Genomic DNA, 17,326 nt, shown 5'->3' on the forward strand with positions numbered 1-17,326 from the left:
GACCTCACATCTTGTAAGAAAAATCACGTAAGCCGCTTGTCGATCTGACTGGTTTTCACCTGCCGCGAGCAAGTGGATCGCGTTCAGATTGTCCTGTTTGACGGCCCATTCGTACTTCTGAATTCTGACAGCCGCGTCGAGAATCACAAGAACCCTAGTCGCGTTCCAGAAACGGGCAGAACATCTGGGCAGGGCAGGAAACGAGATGCTCGGCATGACGGCTTCAGTCGCCGTGTCCCTCGCCAGGACCCTTCGCCTTTACCGACCGATGTCGATGCTCCCCAAAAGAGGGAATCGGGAAAGGCTCGACCGGGGGGCGTAGAAAGCAGAGGCGCCTTGCCTCTGCTTTCAGATCGCGTCCGGAGGTCGTCGGCGACGGAGGAAGAGGTCGCGCCAACCACCACGGATTCACGTCAGGAGCAGACCGTAGACGTACGAGACGCAGAAGAGTACACTGCTTCTGCTCTGCAAGGACAAACGATGGCCACACAAGAGACGGACACAGAGAGGAAAATCGGGTCATGCTTGCTTGCTTGGCAATGGAAGATTCACGTAGAAGAAGACGACGAACAAGATAAAGATTGATACCCATGGATCGGAGCTTGGCCATGGCCGTGGGAATTCAGCGGTGTCCCCTAAAAGTAGAGTAGAAAGTGGTATCAAAGATATCGATCTCTTCTTCCTTTATGTCAAGGAGAGGAAAAAAAGGAGGCCGATCTCTTTCTCGCTCGCTAAAGCAGAATGCTTTTAGATTTCTACTGAGATTAGCCCTTGTTCTTGTTCATCCCTGCTGCCCGGCGTCCCGGCCACGTGCAGCGGGTCTCGCCGGTTTTTTTCCAACGCATCATACGCACGCAAATTAACTGATGAGCGAAAACTTGCGCCGGAACACCGTCCAGAAACCTTCACAAGTCAGACGCACAGATCATCAATCTTTAAGTATAGCCTTTGTGTGCATCAGCGTGACATGAACATGATTCGTGTGTCGGTGTCACTCATCGTAACGTATTTCTCTCCACAGTATTTACTGGGCCATGGACGTGCAATGAAGCCCAAACTTTTAGTTTCGGCCCTTTCTATTTTTTTCTAGTTGTCCCATGTTTAAACTTTATTATTACTCCAGTAATCCACAGATGTTATGCAAAATCTGAGAAAGCAGAGGTGAATGACTGACTATCCGCCGAGGTTTCTTTGGATCCTGTGCACGTCCTGGCCGTTGATCTTGAAGGCCTTCTTGAGGATCTCCTCCGGCATCCGGGGCTCCGTCCGGAACGCCGAGAGCGGCACGAGCTGCGCGCCGGGGCTCTGGCTGTTGAGCCCCGACAGCACCACGGCCGGCGCCGCCACGTCCATGTTGTACAGGAAGTGCACCATCGCCCTCGGGAACACGAACGCCTCCCCGGCGCGCAGCAGCTGCGTGTACAGCCGGTACGACGTGTCCGCGAACCCGACGAGGACGCTGCCGGCGAGCACCAGCGCCACCTCCGACGCGCGCGGGTGGGAATGCGGCGGCGCCATGCCGCCCGGGGCCAGGTCGATGCGCGCCATGGCGAGCCCCTGCGCGTTCGCGCCGGGGAGGGACGTGGCGGGGCTCGTCAGCGTCACGTTGAACCCGAACAGCGTGGCGGACGGGTTCGTTGCGCGCGAGAGCGCCGACGTGGCGAAGTGCTCCGCGCGCGCCGCCGCCGGGTCGATGCATGGCAGGCCGTTGAGGTGGAACGACGCGGCCGCCACCGGGTCGGCGACGCAGTAGTCGAAGAGGAGGTCGGGGTCGGACGCGCCGAGGGTGGCGAGGAGGAAGAGAGAGAGGAGGATTCGATGGGTGATGCTGGCAGCATGATCAGCTGATGCTCTCATGGCTGCTCTTGGGTTGGGTTGCTCCGACTTTTGGCCGGATAAGAGCTAGCTAGCATGTCTTTGTTCAGGCTCAGTGATCAGTGTAGTGTAGCTGCGTATAAATAGCAGTATGGATGAAGCGAGTTCATGACACGCGAGCGTGCAAAATTTGTGTCGTGACGATGCTTTCAAGTTACTGTGGGTATGAGTAGCAGAGGGGTAAGGGCTAGCTTGCCTTCAGGACGTGTTGTTCCTGGACCTGAGCTTGCGCTATGTTCCTTTTGATCGAAGTATGCAGCGTTTTTATCCAGCAATTAGAACCTGCCAGCATGCCCCAAGAGCATAAGCAGTATCAAAATCTCATCAACAACGGTGCTGAATAGCTATTATTAGTACTAATATAAGCAGGACCAGCACAGAAGCACTATTACTCTCACGGAATGTTTGTACAATCTACGATTACAAACAGGGCAAAAAAAAAGGCCTGACAGCTTATACATGTCATGTGATAAATTTGATGTTACAAGTTACAACAGCATCTCGTGTGATGCTTACAACGGCGATACATTTGTTTGCTCGTCGAGAAAGAGGCATCCAAACACCGTGTTGAAAAAATCACTGCCTCTGATGGTATTCTGGCTTCCTACCAGAGCTTGCGTGTCATATTTGCACGCCCTCCCGCAGTCTGGACAGTACGTCACCTGCATAGGTATTTTCGTACTGAGCGGGGCATAAAATGGTAAAACTAAAAACTTTTTCTAGCTCCTGTGTGGAGCAAGCACTTATCACTATAGTTGATGTTAATGAAGACAAACTCAAAGCAGGTTTTCTAACAATATCTCGAGGAGAAATCCAAGGTACAATCGTCAGACAGGAAAGTATTTGAGACGTACCTCTAAAATCTTTGGCTTGAATCTGTTATCAAGCATAACGTCTACCCCATAGATGGCCCTGGAGAAAGGGTTCTGCATCTCAGGATGAACAGCAGCAGCCGACTCAAAAACACACCGTATCATAGAACGTATGCTTTCATGGATCTCCAACCATTTAACTAAAAGTTTAATTGCATGTCAGCAACGTCAGAAGTTACATAAAAGAGGATAGAATTCAGGATGTTTTACCTCGGTGCTCCTTCTCGAACTCCTTGACGAACTCCGGCGTGTTCATATGGTTCATCCTTCCAATATAATTCTGGATGGAGAACAGTTAGGTAACTGTTACTTATCATGACAACTGATTACAATATAAGCATAAAGCTAGAAGATAAACCCGATTTGGTACTTGATATAATAGAACAGTGCATACAACATTAATAAATCTTCAACAGCAAGTCAGCAACTAGTTCATGGTGCGACCCCATAGAAGTGGCGATGAGTTGGATCTTACCATCACAGTGAAATGTGTCTCATACTCAAAAAAGCTAGTCTTCTCCAAAGTGTACTGATTGTTTGCTAACCTAACCTGCGATAAAATAAACATAAACAGGAGTCACAGGCATCAACATCAGACAGGGAACCATAATGGACACATGGATTTATCAAGTATCACAGGAATTTCAGGCCATACCCAGAAAACATCAGAAAGAAATATCTCCAAAGGGCGTATACTGCGGACCAAAACAATGTACCGAAGATCAAACTTCCTTCCTTGGAAAAGGACAGGGCGTTCTATATATTTTTGGCATATCTTGGGACCTGTCTCCATAAGTCTGATGATAGCAGATAAATCATCGGTAACTGTGGTGTCAATTGTTCTTGCCATGTTCCAAGGCTTCATAATCCATAAGTTGTCCAGGCCATCTCGTTTCCGCATACAATAGTCACCAATCAGTTGAGACAGATGGGTCTCTAGGTTATATGTAGGTTGAAGCCATTCAGGTGAGCCCCATGCCTGCATGAGTTGATCTTAGTTTCAGATGCCACTAATATATGCTGCCGGTTCTATATTTATTGTAAGCTGTTAAAAGGTCCCCTGCCCACGAGAAGGAGAGGCGCGCACTGAACATGCTGGTAGCTCACCTTGTGGATGGTCTCCGCTAGGTGGTGCTTCATGACCAGGCAAGCTTCAAAAGGAAATTGATTTGTATATTGTTGGTCCGTAAGCCCTATAGCCTTCTTTACTTCTGAATCCACTTGCATGCTTACCCAGATGATGTCCGCCTCCTTTGGATCAGTTGCTGCAGGTAAACAAAATATATGTCAAAGAGTTGCCTTTGAATCATATATTTGCAGAAATACAGGGAGACACCCAACTAAGTTTCATTAATTGTCATGACTCTAAAAGTGTATTAAAGGTAACGATATGATCAAATTAGCTCACATTAATTTTGGTTTGGTTCCTGAAAATTTTAAAAGATAGGTTGACAAGACAAGTTACAAACTATTTCAAATTATATGGTGCATGAAATATATTACGGAGTATTATAACAGGGTACAAGAAAAATAACATAATATTTATTAGAGACAATAGAAAAGATGCGAAGAATTTTGAGTGAAATGGATAGCTACAGAAAGGCTAAGATTCTCCATATAAATGAATACTCCTGTAGTTGACAAGCTAATCATTCCTTTTCAAGTTAACATAAGTTCTGATGGGAAGGATAAAGGCGCTGAAAGAAGAGGGAAAATGACCGCAAGGATGGGTTAACAACTTGCGCAAATGATAGCTAGAATACATTTCCATCTTGAAAACCAGCCAATCCGTGAAAGAAAGGAGAGACAAATCATAAGACAGGAATGAATGTTGCTTACTGAGAACAAACTCTGGTCGTGTTAGAAACTCCTCTACATGAGGTATGTCAGTATATACTCGAAGTGCACGGCCATCACTTGGACGTACACTTTTGGTTGAGGGTGTCTCTTTAATTTTTGTCGAAGAACAAATGCTATTTGATTGTAGTTGTTCCTGGTACCTCCTGAATTCCTATAAAGTTTTTAAAAAAATATATTTGGAGTTAGAATAAGGCTACTTCCCCAGCCTCCACTCCCCAAAAGAAGTATCTTCATGTAAAAAAAGCAGAGAAGAAAATTGCCTGAATAAAGTAGTTCTCTGGTGTGTGAAACCAAGCTGTAAGCCTAGCTGAACGTTGTTTCTCCTCACCAATACCAAACAAGAAATCCCGGGTACACTCTTCTCCAGTATGAACATCATCAGTGGGCCACAGAACTGTGTAACTGAAAATATTGAATATTAGCAACCTATATAGTGTTAATTAGGTTACAGAAAAACTGATTTTCAAAGTGCAGTACCTTATAGCAGAGGCTAGTTTCCCTTCTGGCATGAATAAGAATGGAGCTATTCTGAAGTTTGGAATATCACTGTGGCGCATGGCTGAGCCCAACTCGTCCATGACGTACCTGCATAAATATCCAACCATCAAATTATAATACGGTTGATCAACAAAATATCCTCTGCTGGCAGTCCATGCTTTGTGTTTACAATCATGCAAAGGTAGATCTCCGAGATAAGCCCGTAGTCTAATTCTAGGTACTCGATTATCTTCTGGCCAAACCTTTTGAGAGACCACCATTAAGTTACTAAAAGTGAGGCAGTAATACTTCAGAAAAGATGATGAAGAAAGATTGGAAATCATACCAGACAGGTGTTTCATCAATCTTTTCTTCATCAGCAAGCCGGTATGTCATAAGATACAACCACATTGCACCAATAACTCTTTCAGCGAGGGATTCTTCTGGTGACCATTCTGGAAGCCGTGGTTGAAGTGCAGAGTCAACTAAATGCTTCCCGCTCTCTATTATACTTGAAGAATTCACACCATTTAGCAAAGATAAATTAGGAAGAGAATCAAGAATGGAAATTGCACTGTTTCCAAGAGGACCGGGAATGTCAACCTGTGAAATGAGTTTGTCATGTAAAACTTTATTTTAGTGATCCAATTCAAGAATCTAGGGGGGCAAAAGAAAACAAGAGAATCCACCACATGCTACTGAATAAGTGAATGTTCCGTAATATGCCACTCGTTCGGAAGCTGACATCGTCTTGGGCATGTCAGTGGAACATTAGTGGCATAATGTAGGCAAATAAACCTGTTCAGTGGAATATAGAGAATTGCTCAAAAAAGGACACAGGAAGATATGTAGGCTGGTGAATAATACCTCCAACTCTTGTAACTGAGTAAATTGACTAAGTAGCTTAAGGAGATCATCACCAGAAATTTGATCCAGAGGATTACCACAGATGTTCAATTTTGACAGAGATGGCAATTTACTAGGAGAGAAAGCCTCGGAAGTGAAACGCCGCAGAGAGGGAAATTGTCAGTAAAAGGGTTCTAAGAATTGTGTTATTATTTATAAAAGATCAGTCGAGGACATTGGATACCTCTGGTAGCTTGTGAATGCACCTATCAGAAAGATCGATAGTGGCAATACTATCCAACAATGTGCTTTCCACAGAGGAACAGGGATTATCTGCTCCAACAATGTCAGCACAGAAACTTAATGCCCACTCTCCAGCTTTACTCGTAAAACGTGAATTGTATATTTCCAATCCAGAGAGACTATCTAGAACTGCTTTGTCAATACTAGCAACACCAAAAGGACAACACAATGTCAGACCAGGATAGCATAGGCTATTACAAGACTACTGCATGAAATTGTAGAAGAATCCAGTTATCCAGGAAGTACTGATTCCTTAATTCTTAGCAGACAGGGAGATACACACTCCCCTTCCATGGCATTGCTGTTTATTACCAAAAACATGTACTGTGACCAAATGTAAAGCAGTAGCCATCTGTATTTGAGATAATTAGGTTACGTGCCCCAAATTTTGTGCATATATTTGTTAGCCCTTGTGAGAAGAGAAGACCCAAAACCACCCTTCTGTTATACTGAGGACCACATGATAATATAATAGTTCAGAATGCATGGATGACAAAGAGGTGACAAACGGGTTTACTTCTTTTCCTTCCCAAACCCACTTTTGGCAGCTGAAATGCATCAAAATTTTAATCAAACGTTTGAACAACCACAAAGCACAAAATGTTGGGCCTAGAATCTGCATGAACACTATGATTAGTGCATGTTAAAGTATTTTGTGAAGACAAATCGCTTCCAAGTTCCATAAGTGTAATATTAGCAATTTTCCTCAATTTGCATTCTGTTTGACCCTTGAATTGCCATGAACATATGCACAGAAGAATTAGATAAGCAGGCAACAGAAGAAAAAGATAAGTTCAGTTCTGACCCTTTGCCGAGAACAGGATTGTCGTTCAACCAAAGTGCCTTTAGCTTTGGACACTTCCTGATTTCTTGCATGACTTTCTCTGTATCCTGCAGCCTGTTTCCCCATAGGTTGAGAGCTACCAGATTCTAGTGACATAGAAAAGGAAATAGTTCAGACAAACTGAGTACCAAGAACAAAGTGTCAAAAACAGTTCTTCTAACAACATAGAAAGTGATAAAAAAATTCTCGAAGTCACCACTATAAATATTCAAGTATTAGACAAACGCTAAAATTCACAGATAAATCTATCATAAGAAACATTTCCGTTTCATTTTTATGGGGAATTCGACATCAAGCACATAACCATTTTTTTCCAAAGACTATATTAAAAATGAGCAAATGAGAACATGTACATCAGAAAGAATCAGATCGGTTTCTTAGAAAAAAGAATCAGACCGGAAATTTTGCAGATAGATCCAAGGTTACTAGCATGTCATCATCAATTCCAAGTTCCTCAAGTTCCAGCCATGCTGCAGAATCAGTTCCCCTTTCCTGTACTCTAGCCCTTTCTGTCTCCACTACTTGTAAGACATGCTCCAAGCTCCCATTCTTCTCACCATCCTGCTCATCTGACTCTTCAGTTTCGATCTTCCGGTCCAAATCCACACACATCAATGCTGCCATCCTTTCAGCCAATCCTGGTACTTCCCGCAACTGCAAAATCATCAAAACCCAAGCATGAGATTACCTATACTAACATGAAAAAACCTGCAAGTGGACACTACGCTGAACCCTTGAAAACTCAAGCATGGGATCACTTCACTAGTTGCTTTTAAGGTATCTGAAATTCCAGCTGCCACTTCATGAAACACATTATAGAATGACCAACTATACACACTTTCAGCACATACCATATCTAACAATTCCAATCAGCCAAAAAATGAAATGGGGCGTACTAAATGATTCATACTCCACTGGAAGCAGATAATTTAACTGAACGGATTCGTGGCAATCTTCCAATTCGTAGGAGCAGTGATTATTCAGGAACGCGTCACAAAAAAGTTTAAGCTACGCTGAACCCTTAAAAACCCAAACACTTCGCTCCTCGACACTACGCTGAACTCACTCCAAGCATCACGCGCGCACGCCACTCACCTGCTTGAGCGCATCGGGGAGGCGGAAGGACCACGCGTGGTCGACAAGGAAGACATCGGACTCCTTCCCCAGCGGATCCTCGGAGGCGAGCCCGAGGCGCCTCTGCCTCCCTCCCTCGCAGGGCTCGACGGCGAAGACCTCCCCGCCGTCGAAGACCTCGTCCGCGAGCTTTCGGTACAGCCGCTTGTGCAGCGACGGCGGGACGCCGGCCGCGGCCAGCAGGTACGCGTGCACCCGCGCGAATTCCTCGTAGCTCCGAATGCGGCCGTCGGTTGCGGCGGCCGCGGGCAACATGGCGGTCGCCTCCGGGAAGCTCTGCAACGGCGGCGGCGTGCAGGGGTTGGGGGTGGAGAAGGGTTTAGAAGCCGCCTGCCCGAGCGGAGTGGAGAGGGCGAGAAACTGCGAGTCTGCTTTAACGCTTTAAGATTCGCGCTGGATGCGCTGCGAGTATGCCTGCTGGTTTTCTGGTCGCTGCCAGTTTTTTTTCCGGATGGAAATTGGAAATCGACTCTAATAATTTGATGTCACCTCACAACACTAATATAATTAATTATATACAGTATCGCTTTATATTTATTTTCGCCCGCGTCTTCCAGTCAAAATTCCAAGCAGGCAGTAGCAAATTATCAACAACAACAAAAACAATCAGTAGCGTCCATGGCCATGCACCCGCATTTGCCCGGGCCGGCAAATTAAAGCGGTGAGCATGCTCTAGCCTCTGGGTAATTTGACTTCGTTAATTACGAGCGGGGCAGCCTATTTATACACACGCTGCGCCGCCGCTGATCCGCTCCGGTCCCTTGATCTGGGAAGGCATCTTGTGCTTTCCCGTCACCGCCCTTGGTCCGCGTCCCCCCCTCCCCGCGCGCGCGCGCACGACGGCGCGCGGCGGCCATGAAAATCATGAAGCCACCGCCGCACGGGCACGGCACGCCGACCCTGTTCGCGCTGCTCTCCCTCTCACTGCTCCTGCTGCGCCTGCTCCTCCGCCTCCGCTTCGCCGCCTTCCGCGACGCCGCGCTCTCGCTCCACCTCCTGGCCCGGCTCCGCCTCCGCCCCGTCCTGCTCCGCCTCCCCGCGGGCGCCGGCGCCACCACGCTCCGCGTCTGGTGCCCGTCCTCGCCGTCCCGCAAGCCGCCGCTGCTCCTGCTGCACGGCTTCGGCGGGGACGCCAAGTGGACGTGGGCGCGCAACCTCCCGCGCCTGTCCCGCCACTTCCACGTCTACGCTCCGGACCTCGTCTTCTTCGGCGCGCACTCCCGCTCCGCCTCGCCGCTCCGCTCCGTGGCGTTCCAGGCGCGCTGCGCCGCCGACGCCATGCGCCTCCTCGGCGTGCCGCGCTACGACGTCGCCGGGATCAGCTACGGCGGCTTCGTCGCGTACCGGATGGCCGCCGCCGAGGCCAGGGGCGCCGTCGGGAGGGTCGTGGTCATGACCAGCGGCGTCGCGGCCACGCCCGCGGAGATGCGGGAGATGGCCGCGCGGGAGGAGCGGACCGTCGAGGAGGCGCTGCTCCCGGAGACCGCCGAGGGGCTGCGCTTCCTCGTGCGGCGCTCCATGCACCGCCCACCGCCGTGGATGCCGGACTTCGTCCTTGACGACTTCATCAAGGTTTGCCAGTGTTCCCGTTTTGTCTGCTTCGTTCTCTTAATATCTATTTATTTCTCCAAAGCTTTTATTGTATATAGATTACCTGCGTGCCTGTGTGGTGGAGTAGTTTGTGATGTGCAATGCAGCATGCGTGTCTGCTGCTTCATGTTACATTTTGTTTCCGCTAGCTAGTGGGCGCATTGCCCAACATTGTTTTCGCTGGCCAGAATTGAGATTATGTTTAGCTAGGCTAGATAAGGGTTAGTGTTGCACGTCTATGCGAAACTAGATGGCGTACCAGCCAACAACCACCAGAGTTCCATGCTGGCGCAGGCGCACACCAGCACTAGCGGCGAATCAATAATTGTGCGCGCTGTGCTGGTGTTTTTACCATTTACCGTGTTTGTTGTAACTAATAACATAACTGGTATTAGGTGCAGCGTGCACGTCAGTTGCATTCGCTCAAACTCGCGTAAGTTAGGATGCTGAGGTGAATATCTCCAGATTAATTAATTTTCGATTGCTGTAACTGTTACGAGCACTATTGGGTTTTTGTTTCTTTTCCTTTTGAAATATCCACGTAACGTAATGTGTCCGTGCATCTCCCCGTTATTGTGTGTACCTCTCCCTTAGGGGCATACTGATTGATTAGGGCTTAGAGTTACTTATGATGAACTTCTGGTTAAAACCGTTGTACACGCGTAACTGAATCAGACAGTTCGCGTGCAATTGCAATCCAGTTCAACGTGCTAGCACCCTTGTAGGCACCGGAGGCCGAGCACCCGTTTTCACCTTTTTTCTCTACGTGAAAACCCCACTTCATTCGGCCATGCGTGTACGTGTCAGTAGTGTCTTCCGGAGAGCGGGGGAGGAGGGGCATGGGACGCGGCAGATCTGGTCCGGTCCGACTTGTCGTGGCCTCGTGGGTGCGGTCGGATCTCGTCGGTTCCTTTGGCCGCTAGCTGGCTCGCGACGTGGCCCACCCGGCCCTAGTTAAAAAAGAAAAACACCGCAAAGATTCCGCGATCCAAAGACACTGTCAGGACTGCACCGCCACGCTCCCCGTGCCCACCTTAATCCTGAACGCTGGCAGCCGCCGCCACTCGACACGTTCCTGGTGGAGCCCTCCGCCGATCCAGCACGTACTCCAGCTTTGTTGGCTCGATCGGAGGCGCTGCCCATCCAGACTAAACAACTACCCGTAGTTGTTGATACCCTTTTGTCTTGTACAGTACTGGTACGATTGCAAAACAGGTTGGTGGAGCTACCAAACTCTGAGAGTGTTCAGCCAAGCTAGCTAGCTCGGCACTCGACCATGCCCATGCAGCTATGCGAGCCCACGGGGGCACAGCCCGGCACGAGTGGCTTGTGGCTGCCAACCACGGTGGTACGGGTGGCGGTTTTGTGTGGCTCGCGCGTGCCTTTTCTTCCCCCCCCCCCCCCCCCCCCCTTCCTGCCTTGTGTTTGTTTCTCTCGCCTGCCGTCGGGCATCGAAGGATTCCCGAGCACGTAATCGCGGCGAGGATTAGGATGTGCCGCACGCGACGTGTGCACGTGGAACGTGCTACCTAGCCGTAGCGAGACCCCAAAAATCTTCTTGATGATGAATGGGATCGGATCGACTCTCGCCTGTCCCCGGGCATTTCAGGCAGCTACGCCGTGCCGCGAAACAAGTCCGGCGCGGTGCCCATCTCCATCACAGAATCCGTCTGTTATCAGGGGCAGCTCGGTTTCGTCCAGACTTTGCTTGTCAGTTTCTGCCATCCTGTCCCCGCCACCGCCAGATCGCTATTTGGACGTCGAAGTGTCGAGCACGTTTTGCACGCGGCTGACAGTGATAGTGAAGCCTTTTCTTTTCTTTCTCTCTCTCTCGGCTGCAGCTCATGTGCGTGGATCAAAGGAAGGAGAGGGCGGAGTTGCTGCAGGAACTGCTCAAGAACGGAGCTGGCTTCGATCCCCTCCCGGTTCTTACCCAGGTAGTAACTAGTACCGCCACTCTCTACCACGTCACAGTTACACCTGCATGCACATGTGTTCTCGCGATGGCTTCTTCACTCACTAACAAGCTCCAGCTTCCACCCGCCAGGAGACACTGATCATCTGGGGAGACAAGGACATGGTGTTCCCCGTCGACCTCGGCCACCGGCTGCAAAGGTATAAATTAAACGCGCAGCACCACCGTGCGGAATTCTTCCCTGCTTCTGATCTCTGAACATTCTGCCATGGCTCGTGACTGAGTGCAGGCATCTGGGAGGCAATTCCAGGCTAGAGATCGTCAAGGACGCAGGGCACGCGCTGCAGCTGGAGGGTGCCGAGCACGTCAACAAGTTCATCAAATCGTTCCTCCTGGACGAACGACAAACTGGGCCGGGCGTCGCCGTCGCCCAGAAGTAAGGCCTTTTCCTTCTTCGGAGGAGGAGGAGAGGCCCAGCAGAAGCAAGGCCTGCTTCACAAGCTCTTCCAACGCATCTCCACCATATGCCCGGAAAATAAGGCTCGTAGCGTATGATCCGGAGCTCCGGACAGGATGTAACTGTAATTAAAAAAAATGTAGCAGAGCATCCTGAGCTCGAAGGAATTGTTGCTCTCAAGTCTGAACTACTTGTAGTATAATGTCTGAACTTCTGTGGCTGAAATTCAGAGGGCTCTGCCTGCCGGGTGCTCTGTCTTTTCTTCTGGCTCGAGTGCGAGCCATACTACTGGACTGACCGCCCTTTTGACTTTAATATATGTGCGAAATGTATTCTTGCGATGCTGATGTGATGGACAATTTGTTGCTGACAGCCCACTCGTGGAGCATATAGAAACCACCTAATAATTGTAATCCAATTCTGATTGCGACATCATGCTGTCCTGCCTTTACATATCAATCACACCCTTTTGGTGAGCAGTCCCCTCTTTGCAAAGGGATGTTGAGGAATATGAGCCATCCGAGTGCCGACCAGGTGAACAATTTATCGATTCTTTTCCTCCTGCATGAACGAGGTGGGCCTCATTTTTCTCTTTCTTCAGCTATCGATGCTCATCATCTTCAAGAAGCAAGCACCGGGGAAAGAGCAGGCATCGGTGCTCATCCTGCTACGTTAAGACTAGTCCTAGTGCACGTTTTATAAAGTTTCATACGGATCAAATAGAATGCCATGTTAGTAATTTAGATGATGTGCTAACTTTAATGGGTGGAGAGATGAAAAGAGTTTCACTTCGATTAGATGAAACAATGTACTACCTTTTCCAACGTAGTTTGTCATCTGCATGTATTGGTTATGAAATAGTAAAATAAAATCATGCTTGTATGGGCTATTTTATCCATCAACTGAATTGTTTGTTGCTTACGTGGCATTCTTAGAAATAGAAAAATAAACAACCAATGCTCATTGTTGCCTAATAGAATACTGTTACTTGTTCACATGGCAACTCGCCAATCCCAGTAACCAACTCAAACAACCAATGCTCATTGTTGCATTATATTAAAAAAAGAACCCCACGCTTATTCTAGGCGTCGGTGCTCACGTTGCAACCGAAAACGAGTTCAGGCATCGATGGAGACGTGGCAGCAATAGTAACTGAATTTCAGGCTTCAATGATGAGTTGATGACTCCATCCCATCCTAAGGAAGTGTTGATCTGAACGACTTGTACATTACTGTCTGAAGAATAACATCTTTTGTGCAGCGGTAGCTGAAGTTCTTTTCCTCCAATTACAAGTCGCGTAGCTAAAGCTGTAGTTAAAAACAGAAGAGTAACTACGACGTGCTGCCTAATGCGGCAATTATGCAACACGAGTACATGAAAAGTATGAATCATATGTCGCTCTGAACCACCTGTACTATGATATTTTCGACGCGAGGACTTGCCCCATTTCCATTACATGAACGGAAATACAGGAGTTCAGAGTACCCAACCGGGCGGATAGAAAAGAGTGGGGGGGAAGTCTCACATGAAGCCCCTAAATCTAGCCTGATTCAGACTAAACAAGCCGAGGGGGACAGACCAGAATGCCCGCGATTCCCAGGCACCTTATCAGAGAAGAACAGCGCAAACAAAGGCCTAAAGCGACAGACATCTAGAAAAAAGAAAAACAGCACACAGAGTTCTTCCCAGACAGCAGAGGCCGACAAGGCCACAAAAGGTCTTCAGGAATGGACGAGATAGATGCCATCTCCCCTTTCGTCACATGCAGCGCCGTGTCGACTTACTGATCGCCGTCTTCGTCAGTTTCGTCGGACTCCTGGTCATCCGCTGGGGCAAGTAAGCGGGACGCGATCACTGGGCGTCCTTGTTGCGCCAAGACCCGGCGAGCACACGAGATCAGGATCTTCACGCCGTCGATGATGATCTCATGGAAGTCTGAAGCGTAAAGACCTGCCCAATAGTTCATCAAGGCCCAAGCATGGATTAGAATTTCAGCAGGGTGTTTTATCATCTTTTTGTCAAAACAAGCTTTATTCCGGGTTCAAAATCGTCCAGCAGATAGCTACAAAACCAAAGGTGTGTATCAGCCCCCCACCGGGCAACCAGGTCTGCATCCAAGTTCTGTAAGCAGATAGCCCCCCAGGGATGTTGTCTGCACCGAGGCAGGTACCAACCATCCCCCAAACCACCTTAGCCACAGGACATTGGAAAAACAGGTGATCAATTGTTTCTAGGCTGGAGCAGAAGTAGCAGTTGGGGTCTCCAATCCACTACCTCCGGATCATGTTATCTTTAGTAAGAATGACTCTCTTATCAAGAAGCCAAATAAAGATATAAAGATCTTAATTTTATATGGAATTCTTGCCTTCCAGATATGTCGAGGATACCCCCCACCTCACCTTTAGTCAACCACTCATAGACAGATTTTGAAGTGAAATTTCCACTTTTGGTCCATTTCCACAAAATGACATCATCCTGGTTACCAAAAGGAAAGGAATATACTAGATTGATCACCCCCATCCATTGCTCAAACAGCAAGGATGACAACCATCTAGTGAACTGCAGATTTCCATCTTTAACTAAAAATTGGTAGACAGTAATGTTCTTTTCTTCACAAAGATCAAAGAGGACAGGATAGAGCACGCAAAGCGGGCGCTGGGATATCCAAGTATCCTTCCAGAATAGGGTCCAGTTCCCATTTTTGGTATTGATAGATCTACCTCTCATGTAAATCTGTTTCACCTGGAGCAAATCTTTCCAAACGGGGAGTCTGTTATCTTGAGCATCACAAAGCTCACTGTGCTGTTGGACAAGTACTTTGCTTTGATGATGTCTTGCCAAAGCCCCTCCTCCTTCTCGAGCTTCCACCACCACTTGGTCAGAAGACTGAGATTCATTTTCCTGATATCTTTAACTCCCAGCCCCCCTTTCTTCTTACTTTTACAAATGACTTGCCATTGAACCAAATGATATTTCCTTTTGGCACCACCCCCTTGCCAGAAAAAAGATCTTCTCTGCTTGTCTAGTTCTTCGATGATGGTTTTTGGCAACATGAACATAGACATGTGGTATGTGAAAGCACTTGAGAGATTGGCATTTATCAGGGTAGTCCTGCCAGCTATGGACATGGAACCCCCTTTCCAAGCAGCCAGCTTCCTTTTGTTTTTCTCAACCAAGGGCATCCAATCACAAATGTGGAGTCTACTTGGGCTGACTGGCACCCCTAAGTATTTGATGGGGAAATTCCCAATCTGACAGTTGAAAAGCTCAGCATATTGCAAGTTAAGAGAGTCATCACCATGGATAGTAATTATTTCACTCTTTGAGAAATTAATCTTCAACCCAGACATTAGCTCATAGAGATATAAGAGAAGTTTCATGTTTCTAGCACCCTCTATATCATTCTTCATACACACAATTGTGTCATCAGCATATTGTAACAGTACAACCCCATTGGGGATGAGGTTGCTGGCAAGGCCGGTTATCAACCCAGAAGTTTGTGCCTTCCTCACCATTCTGGCCATACAGTCTACAACAAAATTGAAGAGTATAGGGGATGAAGGGTCCCCCTGCCTGACCCCCTTGTGGCTGACAAAGTAGGGACCCAATTTGTCATTCAATTTTACACTGATGGTCCCATTGGTAACCACCTTCTTAATCCAAGAACACCAAGTATCAGAGAAACCCCACAACAGAAGAAAGTCAAAAAGGAACTCCCGGTTCACTTTGTCATATGCTTTCTCGAAATCTAGTTTTAGCACCACCCCAACCTCACCATTCTTCTTTGTTTCATGTAAGATTTCATGCAGGGCTAGCACCCCATTCATGATATTACGGCCTTTCATAAAGGCAGCTTGTGTATTCAGAATCAGTTTGTTTGCAATTTTTTCCAATCTCAATTCAGCACCTTAGTTATCAGCTTGTAGATGCAGTTGAGCAAGCATATGGGTCTGTGCTGTTGTATTTTCTCAGCCTCCTGCACTTTGGGCAGCAAAGTAATGATCCCATAATTCAACCTGCTCACATTCAGCCCACCTTGATGGAGTTCATCAAAGATATCCATTACATCTCTTGTAACAATATCCCAACACCACTGAAAGAATTCAATAGGGATCTTATCTGGGCCTGCAGCCTTTTTTTTTCCATTTGGAATAATGCACCTTTTACTCCTTCTTCAGAGAAGGTTTAGTGAGTTCCTCATTGTCAGCATCACTGACCTTCTCATTGGAAGTCCAGAGATTAGGATCCAGAGGGAAGGCATTGCCAGGTGTAGGTCCAAACAGCATTTTATAGTAGTCTGTAGCATGTTTTAAGAGCTCATCATCCCCTTCAATAGTCCGCCCCCCCCAAATCCTTGAAAGATAAGATGGTGTTTTTCCTCTTCCTGCCATTGGCAATCCTTTGAAAGTATTAGTATTTAGATCCCCCTCACACAGCCACCTTTCATGTGATCTTTTAAACCAGTAGAGTTCCTCTACCTGTACTATGATATATGGAGAATAAAATGAAGGCCTGTCCATATGGTTCCCTGGTGCTCGTCTCTGATTCTTCTTTTTGCTCATGTGCAAAACCGTATCTCCCACTTAATTTATTCTTTTGAGCTTTTCTATAGATTACTCCAACTTTTGCATTTTATACAGATACAACCCCGTATTCTAACCGCAAATTGCCCTCCATTTGTATATTTTCTATAAAAAAATCGATCAGAGGGGAAGACGCCATCTGATTTCGTCTTAAAGAAGAATAGTGCATTAGCTTCTTACTTGCATCGGTTACAGGGGTTTCATCAACCCTCAAAGTTGATCACTCTAGCGTTTTCGCTTAGAGAAGTATTTATTCTTTCTGCTCTTTCTGGTAAACAATTCCCCCATTCAGCGACAGAAAAAGCGCATGAACCTTCCCTTGATCGCTACTCTCTTGTAGAACCACATCGGCGACACACCTATAAAAGCAGCGTTACATTTTTAACAGATGCCTCTCGTTGAAGCTGTCAACATCATCACCGTTCCCATTCAAAACAAAGGCCCCTCCTAACTGGCTGTTCTGTTCATCCTTTACGATTTCATTTTTCAACTTGGCAAAATGTTTGGTCCACTCAACCACCTTTCCCTTGCAAACCCGCAACGGCTGGGAACCCTCCGTTTCCCCCACCA

The 17,326-nt window shown here is 47.4% G+C and overlaps 3 protein-coding genes across 3 annotated transcripts; 1 reads left to right on the forward strand and 2 right to left on the reverse strand.

The window, feature by feature from the left end:
- Positions 1-1,028: 1,028 nt before the first annotated feature.
- On the reverse strand, positions 1,029-1,914 carry LOC112878261 (germin-like protein 3-1). The gene has a single exon (XM_025942706.1). It carries the CDS (start codon positions 1,855-1,857, stop codon positions 1,174-1,176), a length of 684 nt encoding a protein of 227 aa, XP_025798491.1. The 5' UTR covers positions 1,858-1,914; the 3' UTR covers positions 1,029-1,173.
- A 323-nt stretch (positions 1,915-2,237) lies between these two features.
- LOC112877597 (tubulin--tyrosine ligase-like protein 12) lies at positions 2,238-8,566 on the reverse strand. The gene is made up of 15 exons (XM_025941937.1): positions 8,173-8,566; positions 7,474-7,731; positions 7,039-7,163; positions 6,175-6,376; positions 5,952-6,077; positions 5,431-5,687; positions 5,085-5,192; positions 4,868-5,009; positions 4,587-4,758; positions 3,855-4,012; positions 3,403-3,726; positions 3,223-3,297; positions 2,958-3,027; positions 2,730-2,887; positions 2,238-2,537 (listed from the first exon to the last, which is right to left on the reverse strand). Exons 1-15 carry the CDS (start codon positions 8,464-8,466, stop codon positions 2,388-2,390), a joined length of 2,619 nt encoding a protein of 872 aa, XP_025797722.1. The 5' UTR covers positions 8,467-8,566; the 3' UTR covers positions 2,238-2,387.
- Positions 8,567-8,804: 238 nt separating this feature from the next.
- Positions 8,805-12,514, forward strand: LOC112876147 (4,5:9,10-diseco-3-hydroxy-5,9,17-trioxoandrosta-1(10),2-diene-4-oate hydrolase-like). The gene is made up of 4 exons (XM_025940195.1): positions 8,805-9,783; positions 11,643-11,738; positions 11,849-11,916; positions 12,006-12,514. The coding sequence occupies exons 1-4, from the start codon at positions 9,067-9,069 to the stop codon at positions 12,154-12,156; spliced, it is 1,032 nt and encodes a 343-aa protein (XP_025795980.1). The 5' UTR covers positions 8,805-9,066; the 3' UTR covers positions 12,157-12,514.
- The last annotated feature ends 4,812 nt before the right edge of the window (positions 12,515-17,326 follow it).

This window comes from Panicum hallii, chromosome 9, assembly GCF_002211085.1.
Source record: "Panicum hallii strain FIL2 chromosome 9, PHallii_v3.1, whole genome shotgun sequence".
In the NCBI taxonomy this organism is placed as follows: Eukaryota; Viridiplantae; Streptophyta; class Magnoliopsida; order Poales; family Poaceae; genus Panicum; species Panicum hallii.